Source organism: Hemicordylus capensis, chromosome 4, assembly GCF_027244095.1.
Source record: "Hemicordylus capensis ecotype Gifberg chromosome 4, rHemCap1.1.pri, whole genome shotgun sequence".
Lineage (NCBI taxonomy): Eukaryota > Metazoa > Chordata > Lepidosauria > Squamata > Cordylidae > Hemicordylus > Hemicordylus capensis.
Window position 1 is genome coordinate 88,641,881 of NC_069660.1, and position 22,522 is coordinate 88,664,402.

General features: G+C 44.3%; 1 protein-coding gene across 3 annotated transcripts in view; it reads right to left on the reverse strand.

The window, feature by feature from the left end:
• Positions 1 to 19,357, reverse strand: part of LOC128324412 (cytochrome P450 4A11-like) — a 46,192-nt gene extending 26,835 nt beyond the window's left edge. Inside the window, exons 1-6 of one of the 3 annotated variants that reach the window (XM_053248949.1) lie at positions 18,557 to 19,356; positions 12,803 to 12,944; positions 10,417 to 10,461; positions 8,200 to 8,327; positions 7,447 to 7,577; positions 2,065 to 2,219 (exon numbers count right to left, since the gene is read on the reverse strand). In XM_053248949.1, the coding sequence (XP_053104924.1) occupies positions 2,065 to 2,219; positions 7,447 to 7,577; positions 8,200 to 8,327; positions 10,417 to 10,450 (448 nt within the window). In that variant the 5' untranslated portion in view covers positions 10,451 to 10,461; positions 12,803 to 12,944; positions 18,557 to 19,356. The other 2 variants (XM_053248948.1, XM_053248950.1) reach the window with 2 other exon arrangements.
• Between the last annotated feature and the right edge of the window lie 3,165 nt (positions 19,358 to 22,522).

A 22,522-nucleotide genomic window follows, 5' to 3' on the forward strand; every position in this document is an offset into this window, starting at 1 on the left:
GAGTACTCCTGCACAGCTCCCTAAAACCAGTGCTGCTGCAGTTACACAGCACCACTTCCATTGTTCCCAATGGAAGGACCACCAATGGAAGCAGCACTGCTGGGGCTGCCTTTTACAAGCACAGCATTCCTGGTATATCGGTAATGTCAATGGATGCATCATGATGTCTCTCACTGTCTCTTTTAGTGGTTCTTTCCAATGCCTAAGGCTATTCCATTCTATCAAGAAATGTTTAAAAGGATTTACTCAGAGATTAAAAATAATTAGAGCAGTGGGATTGTAAGGACTAGGGATCTGTTATTTAAAGGAATCTCCTCAGATAGATGATGAAGTGAGATGCCTAAGGGAGATGCCATAACTTAGCATGTAAAACCAATAACCAGTAAATGTCCGTGGTCTTTAATTCCCTGTGCCCCACTCCCTGAAGGCAATCCAATCATGTTATGCTCATAACTGATAAATGGTGATGGCCTTTGACCAATGGCCTTCGACCACTGTGGCTGGGGATGTGGCTGGAGTGATGGGAATTGTAGATGGGGTCCAAAGGTTGGGAACCCCTCTAACCCAATGTTGACCTATTCATCAGGTGAGCATGCAGAAACAGTTATACACAGCTTAGTCTTATTACACCACACAAAGTTCTCTATGCAGGGTTCTGTAGATTGGAATGAAGGAATATTATGGATATTGTTTTGTAGGAGCATCTCAAGTGCTCACCCCCTTCCTCTGCAGAACTGCAATCTATTTACCCCTTTGTCTGCCGCACTCAACAGCAACATATTAATTCCAGTAGCTATTTCAATATAGGCAGCATGTTGAGTACCAGAGTTCACGGTTTGAAGTTCTAGCAAATTAGGTTATGTAATGTCTTGTGTTTCACACTCTTTTCATAATTAGCTATAGATTGCTTATATTTCTCTTGTCCTCCATTAACACTTTATCTAGTCTATTTTTCTTTCTATCTCAACCTATGTCTACCTAATGAAAGAGGCACTCTCATATGCTGCAGTAAAAAGGCACTCACATATGCAGAGGCACTCACATATGCTTCATCTCTGTGGGATGAAGTAAGAGATGTCATTGGCTCTGTTCAGATGCAAGACGTTCAGACACTCTGCACCTCCCACCGCCCCCACTGCTCTCCCCTCCATGTTTGGACATTGGGGAGAGCTGCTTCTCTGCAGTCAGTGAGACTGCAAAGAGGTGGGGAAGCTGGCTGTGTGGGCTTCCTTCTCGACAGAAGGACAGTCTGCACAGTCATTTGGGCTAGAGTGAGGGAGGAACTTCCTCCCTCAGCTCCAGTTCCAAGGGGCTGAAACTATGGTGCCAGGCATTCAGATATAATGTTGGTGCTGGAGAAATTAAGTTTGCAGTGCCCAAACTCCACTCTGAACTGAAGGTTCAGATTGGAGTTCAGGGAGGGAAACTGTGGGTTGCTTTCCCCCACAAACTACATTTCCCCAAGTTCGGAAATGCAGGTTAGGAAACCAGAGGTGAAGAGACCTCCAGTTTCCTGTTAGATCTGAATTTGGCAATTACGTGGAAACTGTCCTTGCTTGGAAAAAGGAACCACTGACAACAGAGGTAACTGAGTGCTTAATTGTGCAGTCTGATGTGCTGTATTGTAGTGGTGGTGATATTGATGTATTAGGGGGTGATCTTAATGAACACAGTAAAATACTGAAACTTCCACCTTGCAAGAACCGTTACCTCTCAGTAATTAACAGGATGTCCTGACTTACGGGCTCATCTGTAGCCTTCCAGGAAATGATCCTGAGCAATTGTGTTGCTAAGGTGGCAATTTTTCAGGTACATGGAAATTTCACCTTAGCTAATTAAGTGAAAGGAGTTTATAGGAATCCCTATTAAAACCATCCAAGATATCCCCTTAAGTCTGATTAATACAGCATTTTCATACCTGTTCTCCCCAACCTACTGGATTCTTTTGTCTTTTTCTCCTCCACCATGGACTAACACAGGTTTACAGAAAAAATACTAATATTTTCATCCATTAGTTCTCCTATAAGTGAAAGAGGGGGAAGCTGATCAAATATGGCATGTTACCTGTATGTTGATGAGCCAATCTGCAGGCTTCCAGGAAATGACGCCCTGGTGAGCTGCACCGATAGATTAAATCATTCCGATGCAAGAGAGTGCGGACTCTCCGAGACACCAGATAGGTCAGGTCGTAGACAGCTTTGATGTAACAATCCAACTCACTGGAGGAAAAAGCAAGGAAGACCTTGTTTTAAAAACTCTTTAATTTACATGAGAATGGTCAAAGGATTGATTAGAGTATAGGACTTGTGGCTGAGGAAACCCATTTGTGGTTTATCCATCATCGTGTCTGATAGTGAGCTTGTCACTATCTCTCAGCCTAGCCTACCTCACAGGGTTGTTGTGAGGATAATGCTAGAAGTGAGAATTCAAAATCATTGCTCTTAGCACCACAGTAACTTCTTTTGGCCACTAGAGGCATGATGAGATGTTAGTAGGCCTGTCTTGGTTAGTTAGAGCCAGTTAGAACTGTTCAGATGTTGTTGAAAGCTAGTGTCTGTTTGGGTATGTTGTTCAATGACTCTCTCTTAGTATGTGATGTTTAGTTTTTTAATAATACTTTTTTTGAACTCAGCCTACTGTCTTCAGCGAATCTCTTGGGCTGAACTTTTTAACCACGAAAGCATACTCTGCTATGTGAGGATTTAAATGTTTTCTACCGCCCAAAATGTAAGTTCTCTGGGTTTTGCGTCTATGGGCCTAGAGTAGGGGTGTGCATGGAATCGCTCCAGAACTGAATTGTAACTGAACCGTTGATCCACAAGCCAGTTTGCTAGTGGCTGGTGGTGGTTCAGTTTGTGCACCTTGGGTCAAACTGGTTCAGCCCATTTCAACCCGGTTCAGCATGCTTTGTAAAGGGGAATTCAGTAAGGATTCTGCTTTACAAGCAAAGAGGGAACCCTAGCAGCAAAAAATGGGGTTGAAATAAGTGGCTGGGTGTGGGGTGGATGGGAGGCAATGGGCAGCAATGGGCATTCTTCTCAGGTTACCCTTCTTTCGTTCCCTGGTCTCAGAGAGGTCCGTAGTATTAGGGCCCATGGAAGGGCTTTCTCTGTAGCTGCCCCTTCACTTTGGAATTCTCCCCCCCCCATATTCGGTCTGCCTCCTCCCTTTCAGCCTTTAAGGTCTTATTGATGACGTTTCTTTTCCACCAGGCATTTGCCCTTTGAATAACTCTCTCTCTCTCTCTCTCTCCCCCCCCCCCTGTAAAATCTTGGATGCTGTTTTGCCTTGTACACTGCCCTGAGTCTGTGGATTAGGTGATATATTAAATCTATAAATAGATAGATAGATAGATAGATAGATAGAGATAGAGAGAGAGAGAGAGAGAGAGAGAGAGATTTATGCAGAGGCAATGGGCAGCAACTGGAGTCAAGTGAAGAAAATGCTTTTAATATTTATCCAAAGAACAAAAAGTGTTTTGTCTGTGGGAGTCCCAGACGTATGAAGGCTCAGTTTCTTTGGAACAAAGAATTTGCACATAAAATGTAGGTGAAACCACTTTTCAAGCGATGTGAGTCACCTAACTATACAAAGAAGAAGCAAGAAGAGAATAAGTCTGACAAACATAAAACATAAGTTGCTAATACAGAGAAGAATTTAAGAGCAAGTTCTACAAAATGTAATGCTGGAATTTGTATTGATTCAGGCACAACCTGCAGTTTGATTAAATAAAGATAAAAATTTACTAAGTTGGACACAAATTATAAGATTCCAATTTTTCTAGCATATGGGAAGCAGATGTTTGGTGAAGGCAGAGGTTCTGCAAGGCTTCACTGCAAACTGCAAAAAGGAGAAACAGTGAAATTGACTATTGAGGATGCATTGTTTGTGCCCACACTTGTGTATAGTCTGAGGTAGGGATGTGCACAAAACCGGTTTGCCAGGTTCAGTTCGAATTCAATCTGGGTTCAAACCGGGAGTTTACGAAGATGGCGTCTCGAAGAGAAACATCTGGCTAGCTGTCCAGATGTTTTGGCTCCCATTTGGTCCAATTATCTCTCATCATATGCTGAAGATTTTGCTGCATGATTTGGCACTGAGCTTTATATTTTGGCTGGCTATTGTTCTGTTTTGAGGGACCCCTCTACGTACTTTGCTGGTGATACAATAACTGTATTTTTATTTTCGAGTTCCTGTCTAGAACTTATGGCATTTATGTATCTGTATGAAATATAGCTTTTAGCTTTTATAAGTCAGGTAACAACCAATTGAACCTTCATTTCTTGTTTATATAACTTAATATTGAAACCCGGACCAGGAATTTTTTTCCATGCCTTTTTAATCTGTCATGATAGGCCTATTGAATTTATAGTTCTTTACAAGAGAAGCTTTCTTTTGTTTTTGTACTAGTAGGAAGGGTTGTTAAAAGATATTAATTTGTTGTTGTTTTCTCACAGATTTTATCAATCTAGCAGTGGAACAAATGGTATTATTATTATTGCTATGCTATTATTCGGTATTCTGTTAGGAATTATTTTATCAGTATTTTTACGTGTCAGTCAGAAGAACTAGGATGGAAAAGGTTAGAAAGAGACTTGAGCATTTGGGACCTTATTTTGAGAAAGCTTCTGGACAATTTTTATACAGGTTTTGAATCAAAAGAAGGATGAAATTTATGTAGGGAAATTATATTCACTGATTTTATGAATTTCAGTGAGTTACATTTATGAAGGTTTTACTTTTTGTTGGGTATGAATTTTCACCCTGGTTAATCATAAGTTTTTATTGATATATTATTGTATATTATTAATTAATAATATGTTTATTAATACCTTTGAGCTTGTGGGTATGAGAAGGGACCCTTGCTGTGGATGTTTTACTCTGTGCCCGAATCAGCTATAATACTCATGTATATGGGGTTTTTTTTGTTCGTTATGTCTCACTCCTCTTCATATTGTCTAACTGTTAAAAATTTTCAGTTGGTTCAGAGGTCTGAAATTTTACTGATGGTAAGACTGAGGCCCATGTTAACATTTCTTACTCTATAATTATATACACACACACACACATAAAAATATATCTAATTACTATTTGTATCTTGCATATAGAAGAGGCTTTTATGATGGATATGCTTTTGTTTGTAATCATGTATGACTCTCAGAGATGTAACCTTTTCCGTTTTTACTTATATTACTAATAAATGCATTATAAATTCTGAGGAAAAAATCAAACCAGGAGAGGGAGGTTCGGTTTTGGTTTTGCTTGACCCCACCCCCCATCGTACACTCATGATTTTTTAATGAATTTTTGACATTTATTTTAATTTTTTCCTCATAGGATATAATGGGACTCGAACCAGACCATTATTCCCTATTGCAGAGCACCCATGGGTGCCAACAACCACACAAACCCCAAAGCAATCAGTCACTCCTATGATTTTTTATGAATATTTGAAATATTTTTAATTATTTTTCTCATAGGGTATAATGGGACTCAAACCAGCCTATAATCCCCTATTGTGGAGCACCTAGGGCCACAAAAGTGGGGTGGGTGGTAGGCATCCAGGGGTTCCTACCACCCACAAACCCCCAAGGCAATCGGACACTCCAATTATTGGTGATTTTTAAAAGAATTTTTTAATTCCTTATAGGGAATAATGAGGATTCCAGCAAATGTATCACTTCACGTTGTAGGGAAAGGGGTGGCCTAGAGAGGAGTGAGGTGGGTGGTAGTTCCCAAGGGGGGCAAGGAATCTACCAGAATTATTTGAAAGGAACTGGGCAACGGGTTGATTTTAAAGTGATTTTTGAAGTTTATGCATCTTTTTTTTCTCCATAAGGAAGAATGGAGGTTTCAGCAGCCCCATAACTGCACTTGGGGGGTGCTGGGGTGGCCCAGAGTAAGTGGTGGTGTAGTGCACAGAGGGTGCCAACCACCCCCATGGGTTGCTAACCCATGGGGTACAGGGTTTTGTTGTTTTTGAGGTGTTCTGAATGTAGATTTTCTGGTAGCAAATGAGAGTGGATTCATGGTTTGTCATTGAAAATCTCATTTGCTACCAGAGAATCTATGCTCTAGATTTAAAAGACTGGATAGGTACCTTAAAACTTAAATTGCCTGCAACAAACAGTAAACCTACACTAGTGGATTATGTGGATGCATGTTGGGCAGAAGACAGAACAGATCGTAAATCTATGTACAAGAAAAAGGGATTCATGGAATTGGAAACTGCCCAGTGGAGAATAAGACATTGCCAAGAGATCATTTTCTTGCATTGCAAGAGATTATGGGTGTTGTTGATTGGTGCTCGAGCAATGAGAAGGGATGAGTAGGGATGTGCAAACCAGCTCAACGTTGAACAAGTTTGATGTCAAGCCAGTTTAGTTTGACAGTCTGGGGCCGAACTTACCACCCCCTGTTTGGTCCGACCACAGACTGAACACCCCCTGACTGTTCGGGGGTGGGGATGGGGTGGACCCTTTAAAACAAATTTTAAAATTTGGTACTTTATCCCCTTTGGGGGAGTTCCTTGGGGCGGCAGGTGTGTGTGTGTGTGCACCCTCTCCCCCGACAGCCTCAATGCAGCCTGAACTGGCCCGTTCAGCAGCTCTTCGGCCCATTCGAGACTTCCCCCTCAATGTGGCAGCCATTTTGGAGGCTGATGCGCCTGCACAATTGGCCTCTGACAGGCCTGGGTCATGCCAGGCCTCTCAGACGCCAATTGTGCACAATGGGCCAGTTTGGGCTGTACTGAGGCCAGTGGGGGGAAGGGGGAACCTCAGCGGAACCCCCGACCCCACCACCACCTCCAACTCCCCTGAGCTGGGTAAGATACCAAATAAATAAATAAATAAATTTTTTAAAAGGTCTGCAAACCCCACTGGACTGAACCAAAGGGGGAGGGGTTCGAGGGGGTGCCAGACCGAAGTTGCCTGGTAAGGTTTGAGTCCAGTCTGGACTTGAACTGAACCGGGCCAGCCGGTTCTGTGCACATCCCTAGCAATGACAATGAGTGTTAGAAGTGAGAATTCTAAAAACATTGCTCTTAGCACTGAAGTAACCTCTTTTGGCCACTTGAGGTATGCTGAGATGTTAATTGGTCTGTCTTGGTCAGTTAAAACTGTTCAGTTGTTGAAAGCTAGTGCTTGTGTGGGATGTTGGTCTATGTCTCTCTCAGTATGTGATGTTTTAGTTTCTTAATAAATCTTTATTTGTTTTTTTTAACTCAACCTACTGTCTTCATATAATCTCTTGGGCTGACCTTCTTTACCATCATAGCATACTCTGCTATGTGAGGACTTTAATGTTTCTCCCCACACCCCTCAACAGATAAAACTGGGGCACAGCCATGCACACCATGCTTGGCTCCTTGGAGGACAAGTCGGATATAAACGTAATCAATTCATCAATTAGCCACTAAACTAAACAAGTTTGGACAACAGAAACCTGTCAGTCTGGCTGCTGCTCTGGTAACTGAATGCACATTTCATTATGCTGTCTAGAGTCATCAAGCTGATATGTTCAAACATCTCCAGAGATTTCATCGTATCCTTCGCAATCAGCTTCTCCCATTTACACTAAAACAGAAATCAAAAGATAGAGCACAAGCTTTTGAGACAAAACAGCATAGTTGTTAACACAGATCAATCACAGCTTTTTTAAATCATGTAAAAACATATATTTCAACAAAGTCATCCTTACCAAGGGATAATCACCTTTATGTCTGATAAATAACACACTGGATCATGTGAATGTGCCCTGTCGGGAGAGGTGTTGGGGAGAGGGATGGCTTGCCAAACATTTTCTCCTTGGTTCACACAGAAATGCTCAATTGTCGCAGTGTTAATCTCTTCCATACCAGTAAGCTTCTCCATAGCCATAATTTAGAAAAAACACCCTTTCTGATCTATTGGTGCAATAGTGTGTATTTCCTTCTCTTCTTCCCTCCCTCCCCCTCTGCTCCCCCTCCCCCTCCCCCTCTCCTTTCTTTCCCCATCTCCTCACAGCCAGTGCAGCGTAAGAAGGCTGGCTGGGGGAGCGGAGGTCGTGCTCTGAGGCGGGGTGGGGGGGAGGGAGGGGGGGACTGGGAAAGATGTATGTAAAATACAAAATGTCAGAAAACATTAAATTTTTTTAAAAAGAAAGAAATGCTCATTTGTTACATTAGTGAGACATTCCAACACCAGCATCCACATTTACCAGCATCACTTTGGTTGACTCTGCAATCAGTGCTACGTAAGGTTTCAAAATGTCATAGTGGAACCCTGGAGTTAGCAATCGGCGGTGCTGAAACCATTTTGGTCCGTTTAGGAGCAGCAGTCCTTCTCCTGTGGGCATAAAGATCAAGAGCTAGTTTTTGCCTACACGATACTCTGTTTTGTTTTGTTTTGTTTTTAATTTTGCAAAACTAAATCTAATTTTAAATCTAAATCTAACTCAATCCAATTAATTAAATCTAAATCTAACTGAAATCTAATTTTTAATTATTAATGTGTTTTTATCTATTATGATTTTTATCTTTTTATGAATTTTAAATGTTTTATATTATATTATGTTTTAATTCTATACATCGCCTAGAGATTTCGATGTTATAAATTAGATAGATAGATAGATAGATAGATAGATAGATAGATAGATAAACCTGTGCATTTAGCATCTGATTTATTCAAAATACTGACCTCACCATCAACTCAAAAAATAGGGGTGTGAGCAGACTGAGGGTTTGTACTTTGGTCTGAGAACCGGTTCAGTCGTGTTCAGCCCAAGCACGAACAACCAGTTGTTGGTTCGAGGGCTGGTGAGGGTGGGGCTGGTGGGGGGCAGCAAGAGGCATCTTTAAAAGTAAATATGCAGGTCCTTACCAAAGCTACCAGCACTCCAGGCAGCTTCCTGTTGAGGCAGCACTCCCCCCAGCAGCCTGCACATGCACAGGGGCCAGGTGAGTGCCAGAGCCATGCATCCGCACGTGGGCTGCTTGTGGGGGGAGTGCTGCCACAACAGGAAGCTGCCTGGAGCTCTGGTAGTGCTGGTAGTGCCAGTAAGGACCTGCTTATTTATTTTTAAAGATGCCTGTTGCTGCCCTCACCAGCCCTCGAACCATTGAACCAGTTCGTGGCTGGGCTGAACTGGACTGAACCAGTTCACAGACCAGCAGTTTGGTCTGAATTCAGAACTGAATTTGGACTGGACCACAAACTTTTGTTTTGTGCATACCCCTATCAAAGAACCCCCAGGTAGCTTCAGGCACCCTCAAGATAAAAGGTGTGGTGTGGAATTCTGTTTCTGGAACAATAGAACATGAAACATACTGTGAATAGTTCGGCTTCAACCAATAAAGCAAATTTGAGATTGAAACTTTTAGACACATTATTGCTGTAGATATAATGTCCTTTTGCTGTTGAGTGGTCATCACTGCCCTAAGGCAATGCCTGGTCAGAATATGGGACGACAAAAGAAGAACATCAACATTCTTTAATGGCCAGTAGATGTTTCTTAATGGGAATTAATGACTGGGAGATATAAGGCTCCGGAATGTCTGCAAAGTAGAAAAGCCTACAGAACTGGAAGGCGTCCCCAGTTGAGAGGACAGTGGCTGTGGGATTGACAAGAAATTGCAGTCTGCAGCTTCTGAGTGACACAGAGACATTAAATGAGAGACTAAACCAAAAGCTGAGGACACCTTTGGGGTTCAGGGGTCTCTATTTGGGAATCTAATATGAGATAATGCTGCCGGATGGTTAATGCTGGTTGCTTTCACCTGATGCTCAGCTTATATATCTGTAAATAAACTAAGGATGTGTTCACACAATCACAGTGATCCTGGCTGAAGAGTTAACCAGGATCACTGAACCCTGTTGAACTGATTGTGAGAACCCAGAATATCTGGGCAATCCTACTCAAACTACTGTGGTTAAACTGCATTTAACCAGGATAGATAACCAGGATCAGATCAGACCCTGGACATCTATCCTGCTTAAATGCAGTTTAACCGCAGCAGTATGACCAGGATTGCCCAGAAATTCTGGTTTCTCACAATCAACTCAGCAGGGTTCAGAAATCCTGGTTAACTCTTTAACCAGGATTGCCAGGATTGTGTGATCTCTGCTTCAAGGGAAGCCAAAACCTGAGTCACCTTGCCTATGGAAAACTGATCAGCACTCAGGGAAGTGGGGAGTGTACAACAGAAGTAGCATAATATTTAACTGAATATCTTGTGGGACACCTCCAATACTGGAATAAAAAGATGGAATACATGGGAGTGAGCTTAGTTTTACACAAATAGGGCAACCTCAGGGGAAAGAAGACTAGAATGTGATAATAAACATTTTTGTATGACTAAGGTTCAGATAATGGGGTTGCAATGCTTGTACCCAAACACTCAAATTTGCATAGTGGATGAATCATAGTTCTACCTACCAATCCAAGGTGCCAAGAATCTGTAGGTGACCATAGCCTTGGGGTCTGAAAAATATAACAGAAGAATTTAACAGCAAAGTGCAAAGCTGGAGCCTGAGGTAAGGTAAAGATAAAGTGTGCCACCAAGTTAATTTCTACTCCTGGCGCCCAAGAGCCCTGTGGTTTTCTTTGGTAGAACACAGGAGGGGTTTACCATTGCCATCTCCCGTGCAGTATGAGATGATGCCTTTCAGCATCTACCTATATCGCTGCTGCCTGATATAGGTGTTTCCCATAGTCTGGGAAACATACCAGCAGGGATTCAAACCGGCAACCTTCTGCTTGTTAGTCAAGCATTTCCCCTGAGGTAAGGCTGCAGTAAATGGCTGACATACCATGCAACACTCTGCGTGCATTTAGTGCAACAAGAGGACTGCTGTGTCTTCCTAGTGCCAGTTGCAAAAGCACAACTTGTGGAAAGGCTGAAATTGGAAATAATAGCTCTGTGTGATCACGCAAGTCCCTTGCGTGAATTCTGGCACTTCTGCAAGTGTGCAGCTTGCAGTAGGAAAATGCAGCAGCATCAGTGTTATGCTAAACGCATGTGGAGATTTGAGCAGTATGTCAGCCAGTCACCCAAGCTTTTGTTTGTTATTTTAAGTTTGATATTTATAGGTCTGTCTTGGACTTAGTTTAGTTATTACTGAAACACTGAAAGACAACAAAGCCCAAACTAACCTCTCTGCAGCCCTCCTCCTGCACCCCAGCAGCTGAATGATTATGAGGCGCAGGAGGTGTCAGTAGGGAGCTGGCAGTAAACATGCAGCTAAATGAGCCTCACAGCAGAGCACTTTCCAGATTACACCCTGCAACTGGGTCACAGTGGATGTCTGAAGTGAACTTCCACACTTCCTGCGTTGTGATACTGCAGTCTCAATGTGGACAGCAGGGTGTCATTCACATTTCCGATGCCTTGCTTTGAATTTAATCGCTGTGATTTAGTGCTATGACATTGTGTAATCCGGCGTGAAAAAGTTGCTGCTTTTTCAGGTTGTTAGTTTCCCTGAGACTGTTCCCAAGTGCCCAGGAGAGGAGCAGCAAGCACATTTTGGATGAGATACCTCCTCTATTTTCATGTCTGCCTGCCCAGCAAGGTGGCTCAGGCTGAGTTGCTGTGGTCAGGAGGAGCAGCTTGGCCTTGTGGCTTGGCTGCAGCACCAGAATCTCAGCCACAGACAGAGAAAGGTTAACAGAACAGAGGACGGGTTGTGTCTGGAGTGTGCTTTCTGCTACTCTTCAACAAGCATGCTCCAGAAATTACCCATCCCCTGCACTGTTTCTCTCTTTTTCTGTGGTCAGGATGCCAGTGCTGCACCAGAGGGAGGGGCAAAGCAATGTGATGGGGCCCCTGCTACCTTTGGGGCCTGGTATACAAGGATCTATTACCCCGCCCCCCCCCCCACACCTCTTGGTGGCAGTGTATCAATGCCATCCAAGTGGAACTTGAAAGGGCCACAAAGAACAGATGATCTTTTTGCTAACTAAAGTTCCTACCGTAACATTCCACCTTGCATAAGGCACAGTAGCCTTAAACAGAAAAGGGCGCTTTCCAGATGACACACTACAATAGGGGTAAAATGCTTTGACTTGGCAGGATTGTATTCAAAATGATCCCCAGAATCTCAAACTCCTGCAATGGGAAAATACAGTTATTTTTCTGCAACGGACTTGCAACCTTGTAGCACTATAACACAAAGTTACAATCCGAAAGACGGCATCGGAAATGTGAATGGCACCTTGCTGTCAGCGCAAGGACTGCGGTGTCACAACATAGGAAGTACGGAAGCACACTCAGCAGATCTGTAGTGACACTGTTGTAGGGTTTAATCTAGAAAATGCCCAGTAAGTTTTTCTCCCCCTCATTTGTCATCTGTTTGTTTTGCTTTGTCTCAGGGCAGCTGTTGGTGGAGTGTTGCAGGGGAACACTATGGGTAAAAGAACTGCTCTCTGTATGTTCTTTTCTTTTCAAGCCCCTGGTGGCGCAGTGGTAAAACTGCTGCCCTGTAACCAGAAGGTTGCAAGTTCGATCCTGACCAGGGGCTCAAGGTTGACTCAGCCTTCCATCCTTCCGAGGTCGGTAAAATGAGTACCCAGAATGTTGGGGGGCAATATGCTAAATCATTGTAAACCGCTTAGAGAGCTTCCAGCTATAGAGCGGTATATAAATGTAAGTGCTATTGCTATTGCTATTGCTATTTTTGTATATTGTTACTTGTTATAGGAAAAACATTCAATAAACTATTAATAAGTAGGAAAGAAAGCCATGAATGAAGAGAAATTTGGGAACCGCTTTGCAGAAAGAGCATTCTGCTACTGAAGGCTGATCTTTCTGGAATAAAAAACTTACCTCCTCGACCAAACACAGCTTTGGCGTAATCAGGATGGTTGACTACTAACACAGGCAAAAACCCACCAAACCATCTAGGGAAGGCATAGGGATATTTTTCTGCCCATTCTGAGAGCTTGTCTAATTCTCTTCCTCGACTGATCTGAGATTACAGAGAGTAAAAAGAGAACATGTTTATTCAGGAACCTCATCTACTGTATGCAGATGATTTTATTTTCACAAAAACTTGAATCATTTACCTTTTCTGCAAAATACAGAGGCGATTCACATGTGTGTGCAAAACCAGGCTAAGAGAGCCCAGGTCAGTTTTGTAGGTACATGCGTACCACTGGGATCAGCCCAATCCCGGCAGCAGCATGGCGTCAAACCCACCTATGAAGCCGTGGCTGGCATATTCAGGGAGGGGAATCTCCATAATGCACTGTGCATTTGCGTGGTGCATTATTGGCTCTCCGGGGGCAGGGCGATATGCGGTGGCATGTCCTGGCACTCCGACTCCTGGAGCTGCCAGCAGCAGCTGGTGCTTGTCTGGGCAGGTGATCTGCCCGCCCAGGGACAATGGAATGATAGCCTTCGGGGAGGTAAGTGCTTTTGGGCGTCCTCCCTGCAGACTGGGTTACCCTTTCTCACTTGTCATGAGAAAGGGCTCACAGTTTTACAAGAGCGTGCCTGCATTGTATAAAAAATTTGTTTTCCAAATATGATTCGTACATGGTCCTTTATGGATATATTTTTGTGAGTATGGTAGACTTGGTTCTATGGAAGGATGTGATCCCATTGTTGCTTAAAGTTGTTTCCCATTTCCTCATTCCCAAGCTACTTCCTCTATTGTCGAGGAAATATTAGAGGCACTGATACCAAAGATGGGGATATCATTACCTTTGACATTAAAAGGGTACTAAGGCTATTCTCACGACTCAAGCTGCTTGGGAACCCTCTGCTCCCGGCTGCTCCAGTTGAGGGATGCCTGCCTTTTCTTCCTGTTATTTTTCAGGGACCCACCCGAGGTTGGGACTAGGCAAGTCCTATATAAAATAATCTTATTGTAGTACAATAGCTTCGGTGGTTTCTATTCTCTACAATGTAGGGACACATGTGTAATGGTTTCTGGAACAAAGTAACAAGCTTAGTCTTTACTGGCTAGTCAGTACACCACTTCTTATTTTTCATGATGGTATTCAAAACTCTTGTACTTATAGAAGATTTTGTCAGTGTCAACAAAGGCTTTACTGTAAAGATATTGAGGTGTCTATTAAGGCAAAACAAGCTTCTTTAGACTTTCAACACCATTCCTCGGACATAACTTCCTTGGCTGTATAAAGGAAAGATTGTACTGTCGATTGGAGACAAGAGCTGGTCTTGAGGTAGCAAGCATGACCTGACCCCTTAGCTAAGCAGGGTCCACCCTTGTTGCATATGAATGGGGGACTAGAAGTGTGAGCACTGTAAGATATTCCCCTCAGGGGATGGAGCCACTCTGCAAAGAGCAGAAGGTTTCAAGTTCCCTCTCTGGCTTCTCCAAGATGAGTTCCCTCTCTGGCAAGATGAGTTCCCTCTCTGGCTTCTCCAAGAGAGTTCCCTCTCTGGCTTCTCCAGTCTGTGAAGACAATACTGAGCTACATAGACCAATGGTCTGACTCAGTATATGGCAGCTTCCTATGTTGCTTTGAGACAGTGTTAACTCCTGGTGACCACAGAGCCATGTGGTTTTCTTGGTAGAATACAGGAGGGGTTTACCACCATTGCCTACTCCTGTGCAGTATGAGATGATGCCTTTCAGCACCTTCCTATGCTGTTGCTGCCCAATATAGGAGTTTCCCATATTCTGGGAAACACACCAGCGGGAATTCGAACCAACAGCATCCTGCTCTCTAGGCAGGTTACTTCCTCACTGCGCCATTAGGTGTCTCTGTATATTAAACCGTACACTCATAGGATTCACAAAGTGATAGTCAGGCTTGATTTATAGAGGTATTCTTAGGTGTGTACAACTTACCCACCAGCCTCCCAATTCCACCCTCAGTCCTGCTTTAGAGACCCAAACCAAAGATCCTCTCTCTAGCCCTCTGCCCCATCCCTGGCTCAACTAATAGTGTAAACCACCCTGAGCAATTTTTGGAAGGGCGGTATAGAAATCGAACGTATGCATGCATGCAATAGGGATGTGCAGAACCGGTCCGGGGATTCGGCAGTTTGGTTCAGGGGCTTGGGGTCAAACCAAACACCCCCACCCCCCATTCTGTCCAGACTAGAACCAAACCCCTGCACAAGTCCACAATTTTTTAAAAAAATATATTTTTAAAAAACTTTCAGCCCTTTCGGGGGGCTTCCTGTAGGCCGTGGGGGGGGGTCCATGAGGGTTCTCCCTCCCCCCACCAGCCTTTCACATCACCACCGTGGCCCATCTTTTCTGGCCAATTCGGACCTCAGTAGATCATTGCAGTGGCCATTTTGGAGGCCACTGTGCATGCACAAATGGCCTCTGTGAGGCCTGGCATAGCCCTGGGCCTCACAGAGACCATATGTGCATGCACAGCAACCATTTCTTTTAATTTTTTTTAAAATGGCTGCCAAAAACAAAATGGCCACCCCACATGTGCAAATGGTCTCTGCGAGGCCCTGAGTCATGCCAGGCCTCACAGAGGCCATTTGCGCATGCACGGTGGCCTCCAAAATGGCCACTGTGCTGATCTACGGAGGCCCGAATGAGCCAGAAAAGAGGCTCCGGACAGGCCGTGGCGGTGATGTAAGAGGCCGGTGGGGGGAGGGGGAGCCTTCGTGGACAGACACATACACACATACACCCGTGGCCTACAGGAAGCCCCTTGAAGGGGCTGAAGGTAATTTTTTAAAATAAATAAATATAGAGATAGAGAAATATAAAAATTGCGAACCTCCCCGGGACTGAACCGGACTGGGGGGTGGGTTCAAAGGAGTGCCAGACCGAACTGGTCTGGTCAGGTTTAAGTCCGGTCCAGACTCAGACCAAACCGGGCCAGCCGGTTTTATGCACACCCCTATCATCGAAGCCCTATCTAATGCTGGCTCCCTCCAGCCCTATCTGAGAATGTCAGTTTGCTCCAACTGAATTTTGTACACACCAGTTACACAATTACATAGCCCCTCCTTTGGGAATTCTCTCCAGAGGAGGTTCCTAAATGTAAATTCCTTTTGATTGACAGCATGTACTAGCTGATCACCACAGTGTTTTACTGTGGCAGTGTTTTACTGTGGCAGGTGATCATCTCAGTGATTGCCACTGGGAAGCTGGTCTTCTCTCCAGCACGCCACCATTTTTTCCAGTAATGCAAACTAAAGTTGATGAAATATGAAACTAGATTAGACCTTCACCTTCCTTCCTTCAAATTGTAATATTTTTTTGCTCACTCTTGCAGTCATAATTGTCCTTGTGCTCTTTAACCCAATGCCTAGAATGTCTCAAGAATATCCCATCAACAGATAAAGTATCTCTAACAGTTGTTTAGGCAAAGAGGTTTTAGCATTCTTAGCTTGTTATGCAAGGGGGGGAAACCTGCCCCTGCCCAAAATCCCCTCTTCTACATGTTAGAAATTAGGGTTGTGCATTTTGTTTTCGGCCCAAATTTTTTGTTTTTTGTTTTTGGCCCAAATCCAAAATACCCCCGTTTTGTTCTTTGTTCTAAACCAGCCAATCCGAAACACCCCAATTTTGTTATTGTTTGAAATTGCAAAATCCGAATCCGAAACGTTTTGGATTTTAAAAAATGGCCCTAGGGAAAAACTAGTGGGTGGGGGTGATAGTGCCCAATGAGTGGAAACTACCACCCAAGTTTCAGAGGAATTGGGCAAAGGGCTGGGTTTTGGTGAATTTTTGAAGTATAGGATTTTTCACTAAGGGAAGAATTGAGGTTTTAGCAAAAGTATAGCTTAATGTTGGGGGAAAGGGGGTGGCCCAGAGCAGAGTAGGGTGGGTGGTAATGCCCAGTGGGGACAAGGAAGCTGCCAGAATTATTTCAAAGGAATTGGGCAGAAGGCTGATTTTTAAAGATGTAATGGAGTTTGGATGTCTGTAAAGTTCTTCCCCATAGGGAATGATGGACCTCCATAATTCCTGCCCCATAACTGCACTTGGGGGGCACTGGGGTGGCCCAGAGCGAGTGGTGGTGTAGACCACATAGGGTGCCAACCACCCCCATGGGTTGCTAACCCATGGGCTACTGGGTTCTGTTGTTTCTGAGATGTTTTGAGTGTAGATTCAGATCCTCTGGTAGCATATGAGAGTGGATTCATGGTTTGTCATTGAAAATCGCATATGCTACCAGAGAATCTACACTCAGAACACCTCAGAAACAACAAAACCCAGCACCCCATGGGTTAGCAACCCATGGGGGTGGTTGGCACCCTATGTGCACTACACCACCACTCACTCCCGGCCACCCCAGTGCCACCCAGGTGGAGTTATGGGTCTGTTGAAACCTCCATTATTCCTGGGGGGGGGGGGATTTAAAGAAGCGTAAACTTCCAACAATTACTAATAAATCAGCCCTTTGCCATATTCCTTTGGAATTCCTTTGGGCTGTGGCAGGCACCCCTTGGGTAGCAGGCATCCCTTGCCACCCAACCCACCATTTTGCCCCTCAGGCCCCCTTTCTGCCCCGAATCTGCCCCAAAGACATGTAAACTTCAGAAATTCTTTAAAAATCAGCCCTTTTCCAAATTCCTTTGGAATCTGGGTGGCAGCAGGCACCCATTGGGGCACTACCACCTGAACCACTCTTCTGCCCCTTAAGCCCCCTTTCTGCCCCCAATCCACCCCAAATAACATCAACATCACACATCAACAATAGCAGAGCGTTGGAAAAAATCAGGCAGATTTCCAAAGGTCATGCACATCCACATCCCCCCCACCCGAAATGCAATTGATCTACACACAACAGTGTGAAACAACAACAATGAAATGCACACTGCCCCACTGGCCAATGAGGGTAAAATTTACCCTTAAATTTGCTTAAAAGGAATAAGGAGGCAATTGCCAGCAGATCAGCCCATGCTTTTGCTGGCCATGCTTTTTCTGGCTAATCTGCGTGCTGGAAGGGCTGGAAATTCAAACAGATGTCAAAACTAAAAATGGAGACTGAAGGAGAAAGACTTTCTGCGATTGCAAAATGGAGTTCCCAAACAGCTGAAACAACAAAACATTTTGTATCCGAAACAGGGATGTTTTGTTTTGGCTACAAAATTTTCTGTTTTGAGCATTGGGTGTTTTGTTTTGGCTACAAAACAGCTGAAATGGCCTGTTTTGTATCCGAAATGAAACGCACATCCCTATTAGAAATGCAGACTCCCTGTCTTCCTTTGCACCTGGTCACCCTAGTTACGGATCACTCCTGTTGAAATTACATGTCCCCCTTTCCCCAAAGCCACCTTCCTTACCTCCTTGTTGTTGCCATAAAGCCAATGTCGGGGAGGGCCTGGGAAACTCCTGAAGCTTCTGAGAAACACCTGTTTCCTCCAATATAACTGAACAGTTTTCAGCAGCACATAAAAGAAGAAGAGCCCAATAAATAGATGCAGGAACTGGGGACTGGAGGCCACTATTTTCTCCATTATGGAAGCCATTGTGCTGAAACTCCTATCCTTTCTAGTAGCTTTTATAGAGAGAGTGTCCGTGTGCGTGTGCGTGTGTGTGTGTGTCTTCTGTGGTTAATAAACAATAGCCAGTCATTTGCCCCTCACGCTTCCTTCTCAGGTTGGGTTATGTTTTGTAATGCTTACCGTATTTTACGGACTATAAGACGCATTTTTTCACTCGAAAAATAGCCACCAAAATTCAGGTGCGTCTTTTACTCGCAAGCCTGCCCGAGGCGGGGGGAGTATCCCCCAGCAAACAATGCTAAACGATGCTATTAACTCTGTGCAGCCTGGGGACTGCTGCTCCAGCTCACCCTCCGCCGCTAGGCCTGTGGACTCCCCGATCGTGCAATTACATCACCACCAGCAACACCATTGTTTTCAGCTTTCTGTTTTACTTTCTGCAAGCATATTCAGCTGAAGAAAGTGTAAAGAATTAAGAAAGCCGAAGTGGTAGCCGCTCCCTCCTCTGGTATGTGCATACTGATGAGAACCGGAGCGCTGGAAAACGAAAGAGGGTGGTGTTTTTTTTTAAAATAGAGTCAGAAGCAGGTTGAAGAGAAAACAAGGAGTGGAGTACCAACAATTGAAAGAGGACTTATCTGAGGCGAGGAGAACAAACTGAAGCAAGGCTGAAAGTCCTTTCCTGGAGCTAGCAGGAGTGAAGAAAGTGAAAAGAATTAAGAAAGCAGAGCTCCCTCATCTGGTATGTGCATACTGGTGAGGAGTGGAGAGCTGGGAAACGAAAGAGGTGTTGTTGTTTTTTAATAGAGTCAGAAGCAGGTTGAAGAGAAAACAAGGAGTGGAGTAGCAGCAATTGAAAGAGGACTTATCTGAGGCAAGAAGAAAGGCTGAGAGTCCTTTCCTGGCGCTACCGGTAGCAGGACTTTTCGGTACAGTTGATAACAGTTTAATATGTTAAAACCCTGAAAAACTGGATTAAAATTAAGGTGCGTCCTATAGTCTGTAGCGTCTTATAGTCCGTAAAATACGGTAGTTACTTTCCCTTTCATCTAGAGGAAATTTATGTAAGGGAAATTTTCTACCCACTGGATTACAGTGGGACAAAGGTTATTAGGAAGGTAGGTAGGAAGGAAGGACTTTTAGTTTTAAGGGTTCAGATATTTCCACTGTTTAAAATTACAGCCTACACAGGTAAAGTAATATCAACTCGCTTTGGAGAGGAAACTTGCGATGTGTGGTCCAACTCTGTGCACATTGACTCAGAAGAAAGCCCCAGATAATGCACAAGGGCTTATGCACAGCTAAGTGTATATAGAACTCCAGCCTTAAAGGCTTGGACCTAATAAAGGAAAATGTCACTGCCACTGGTTGGTTTGCTTCTTTGGTTTCAGCATATGCTAGGAACATAGAAAGCTGCCTTATACAGACCATTGGTCTATCTAACTCAGTATTGTCTTCACCGACTAGTAACAGCTCTACAAGATTTCAGGTAGGAGTTTCTCCCAGCCCCGCCAGGAGATGTCAGGGAGTGGAGCTGGAATCTCCTCTATGCAAACAGATGCTCTACAACTGAGCTATGACCCCATCCCTTAAGGGAAATAGCTTTCAGCAGGCAGCACTCACCCATCCAGATGCAAACCAGGGCAGACCCTGCTTAGCAAAGGGGACAGTCCATGCTCACTACCACAACACCAGCTCCTCTTCCCCAAAGGCTGAATCTCAAAGGCTTGAAGTTACTAAAGGAAAACCTCACTCCCACTGGTTTCTGTCCACCTGCACTGTTGAAAAGTAGGCAGCTAGTATCAAAGAGAGAAGAAAAACTGAAAAACTGCCCGAATGTAAGCATTTCACAATAGTGTGGGAGAATGGTTACTCATACTTAGTAGTACTAATGTCAAGAGTACCTTCCCATAGATGCCCAGGATGTGCCTGCAGCCACTTGCTCAATAGAATAGTCATGCTTACTGGTGAGATCATCTGTCTGGTTCTTTAGTCACAACTCTCATGTTAACCCAGGAAGGAATGTTATAGAATCTGGAAAGTCTCAAAGAGGGGCTTCACTTCCTGTGAGAAGCAGGAAGCTTCCTTTGTTTTGAAGTGCTTGGGGAAAAATACCCAGCTCATTACCACTATTGATGCTGCCAACATTCATCATGATTTCGTTTGGAATATGCATTTGTCCAGCTGGTAATGCTTGGCTGCATTCCTAATTGAGTGCCATGTCCCCAAAGGTTCTTCTCCAGTTTGGACCATAAAATGATATTCTGGGCATGACCAGTCAGCATTCTACAGATCAGACACCCAAAGCCAACTGCCTTGTTGGCATACGTGCAAACGTTAAATCCTTTTCTCTTTCTGAAGCCTTCATGGATTGCTGTGAGATTACATTAACTAAAAAGTGAATGGCTCACACACTGCACAGGGTAACACAGGTGATTGCAACACCATTAACACTTCTACATGTATGTAAGCACTGCTGATGGTGTTCAAACTCAATTGCACAATGTGACACCCATTATTTCCAGTGTTGTGCTGCACAACTGCATTCACACATGTCTACAATAGGGGTGTGCACGAACCGGTCTGGAGGCCATGTTGGAGGCCTCTGAACCGGTTCGGAGCGGTCCGGCACCGAGGGGGGGTCTACCTTTAAGGGCGTGGGCGTAGAACTTACCCCTCCCGCCGCTCTTCCCCCTCTGGCGCTGTAGTTTAAAGTGAAGTTTTTGGGGCGGCAGCGTTCCTCGTTGTTGTTGCTTGTTAGTCTCCCTCGTTGTTGCTTGTTAGTCTCCGTAATAGCAGCACGCATGTGCGAGTGGCGGCGTGCACGCGCCTGTCGCCACTGTGCACGCGCGCCACCTACATCACAAGCACGTTTGTTGAATGACTTCTGTACTCTGAGCCAATTCTCTGTTTATTTTTTGCAAATGTTTTATGTGGTTGCTGTCCCTCGTCCAGATCTAAAACTCTATCATATTCATGGATGTCTTTGATTTGGGAAAGAAGGGCAATTTAATTTATAAGCAACTCTCTGTCATGGGCATTATTGGGAATAATATTGGGAATAATACCACACTGACCCCCCCCAGAAGCAACCAGGGAGGGTTTGCCAAGCGCTATTCATCACCCATTCCCACAATACAAGGATATATGTAAACTATATCTAATGCATGTGAATGTCTTCCCTTAAGTTCATACAATTTTTAAATATTATAAGAAGCAATTGCCCCAAACAAACCAAAGAGGACCCTCCCCCACAAATTAACTGATTTCAAAATCAGAAACTGCATGCACACCCTTAGAATGAGGTTTCACTAGCGGTTCACTCTGTCCTCCCCCCATGTGCCATTAATTGCATGTGGGTGGGTGTATCTAAACTCCATCCAGTTCTCATACATTTGGGATAAAGGTTTTTGTGGCAAAGGGTCCTGAAGCAGGAATTTATTTGTGCCAGAGTTCAGCTTCAGAACATTCTTCAGGTGCAGAACTTTGCCCTTACGCAATTGAAACAACAAAGAAGCGGGTGCCCCTTCACCTGCTCATCCCGCTGCCAACTTAAGAAAACATTCACAGAATTTGAGAGGCAGACTATTAGACCTTTTATTGTAGTCTAAGACGGGCACATAAAATCAAACACATAGGCTGCATTTGCACATAACGCTAAACCAGAGGTTGATGAACCCACGGTTTCAATTCTGTCGGGCATCCCTTCACCACCGCATTCACCATCTGGATGTGTGGGGTGGGTCCACGGGCTCCTCAAGCAGGATGCCTCCCCTTGACTCATATATATTGTGCAAGATGCAGCAGACCACAATCACTTTTGGCACAAGATTCTCCTCCACATCCAGCAAGGTGTAGAGGGTGCACCACTGGGCCTCCAGCTTCCTGAACACTGTTGTCACACAACGATACTCACACTGCTGTGCCTAAAGTTGAAGTTCCTCTTCTGGGCATCTATGGGTGCATGATAAGGGATGACCATTCACTCCTGCAGGCTATATCCCTGGTTCCTGAATATCACTGGCTTTACCTGTCACCCACTCACTTAGTTCACCCAGGTACTGGAGTGCAGCTTGAGGTGAGCGGGGAGGTCCAGAAAATTGCTATGTCATGGCTTCTGCTCGACACCTGGGTGTAGTCGTCCAT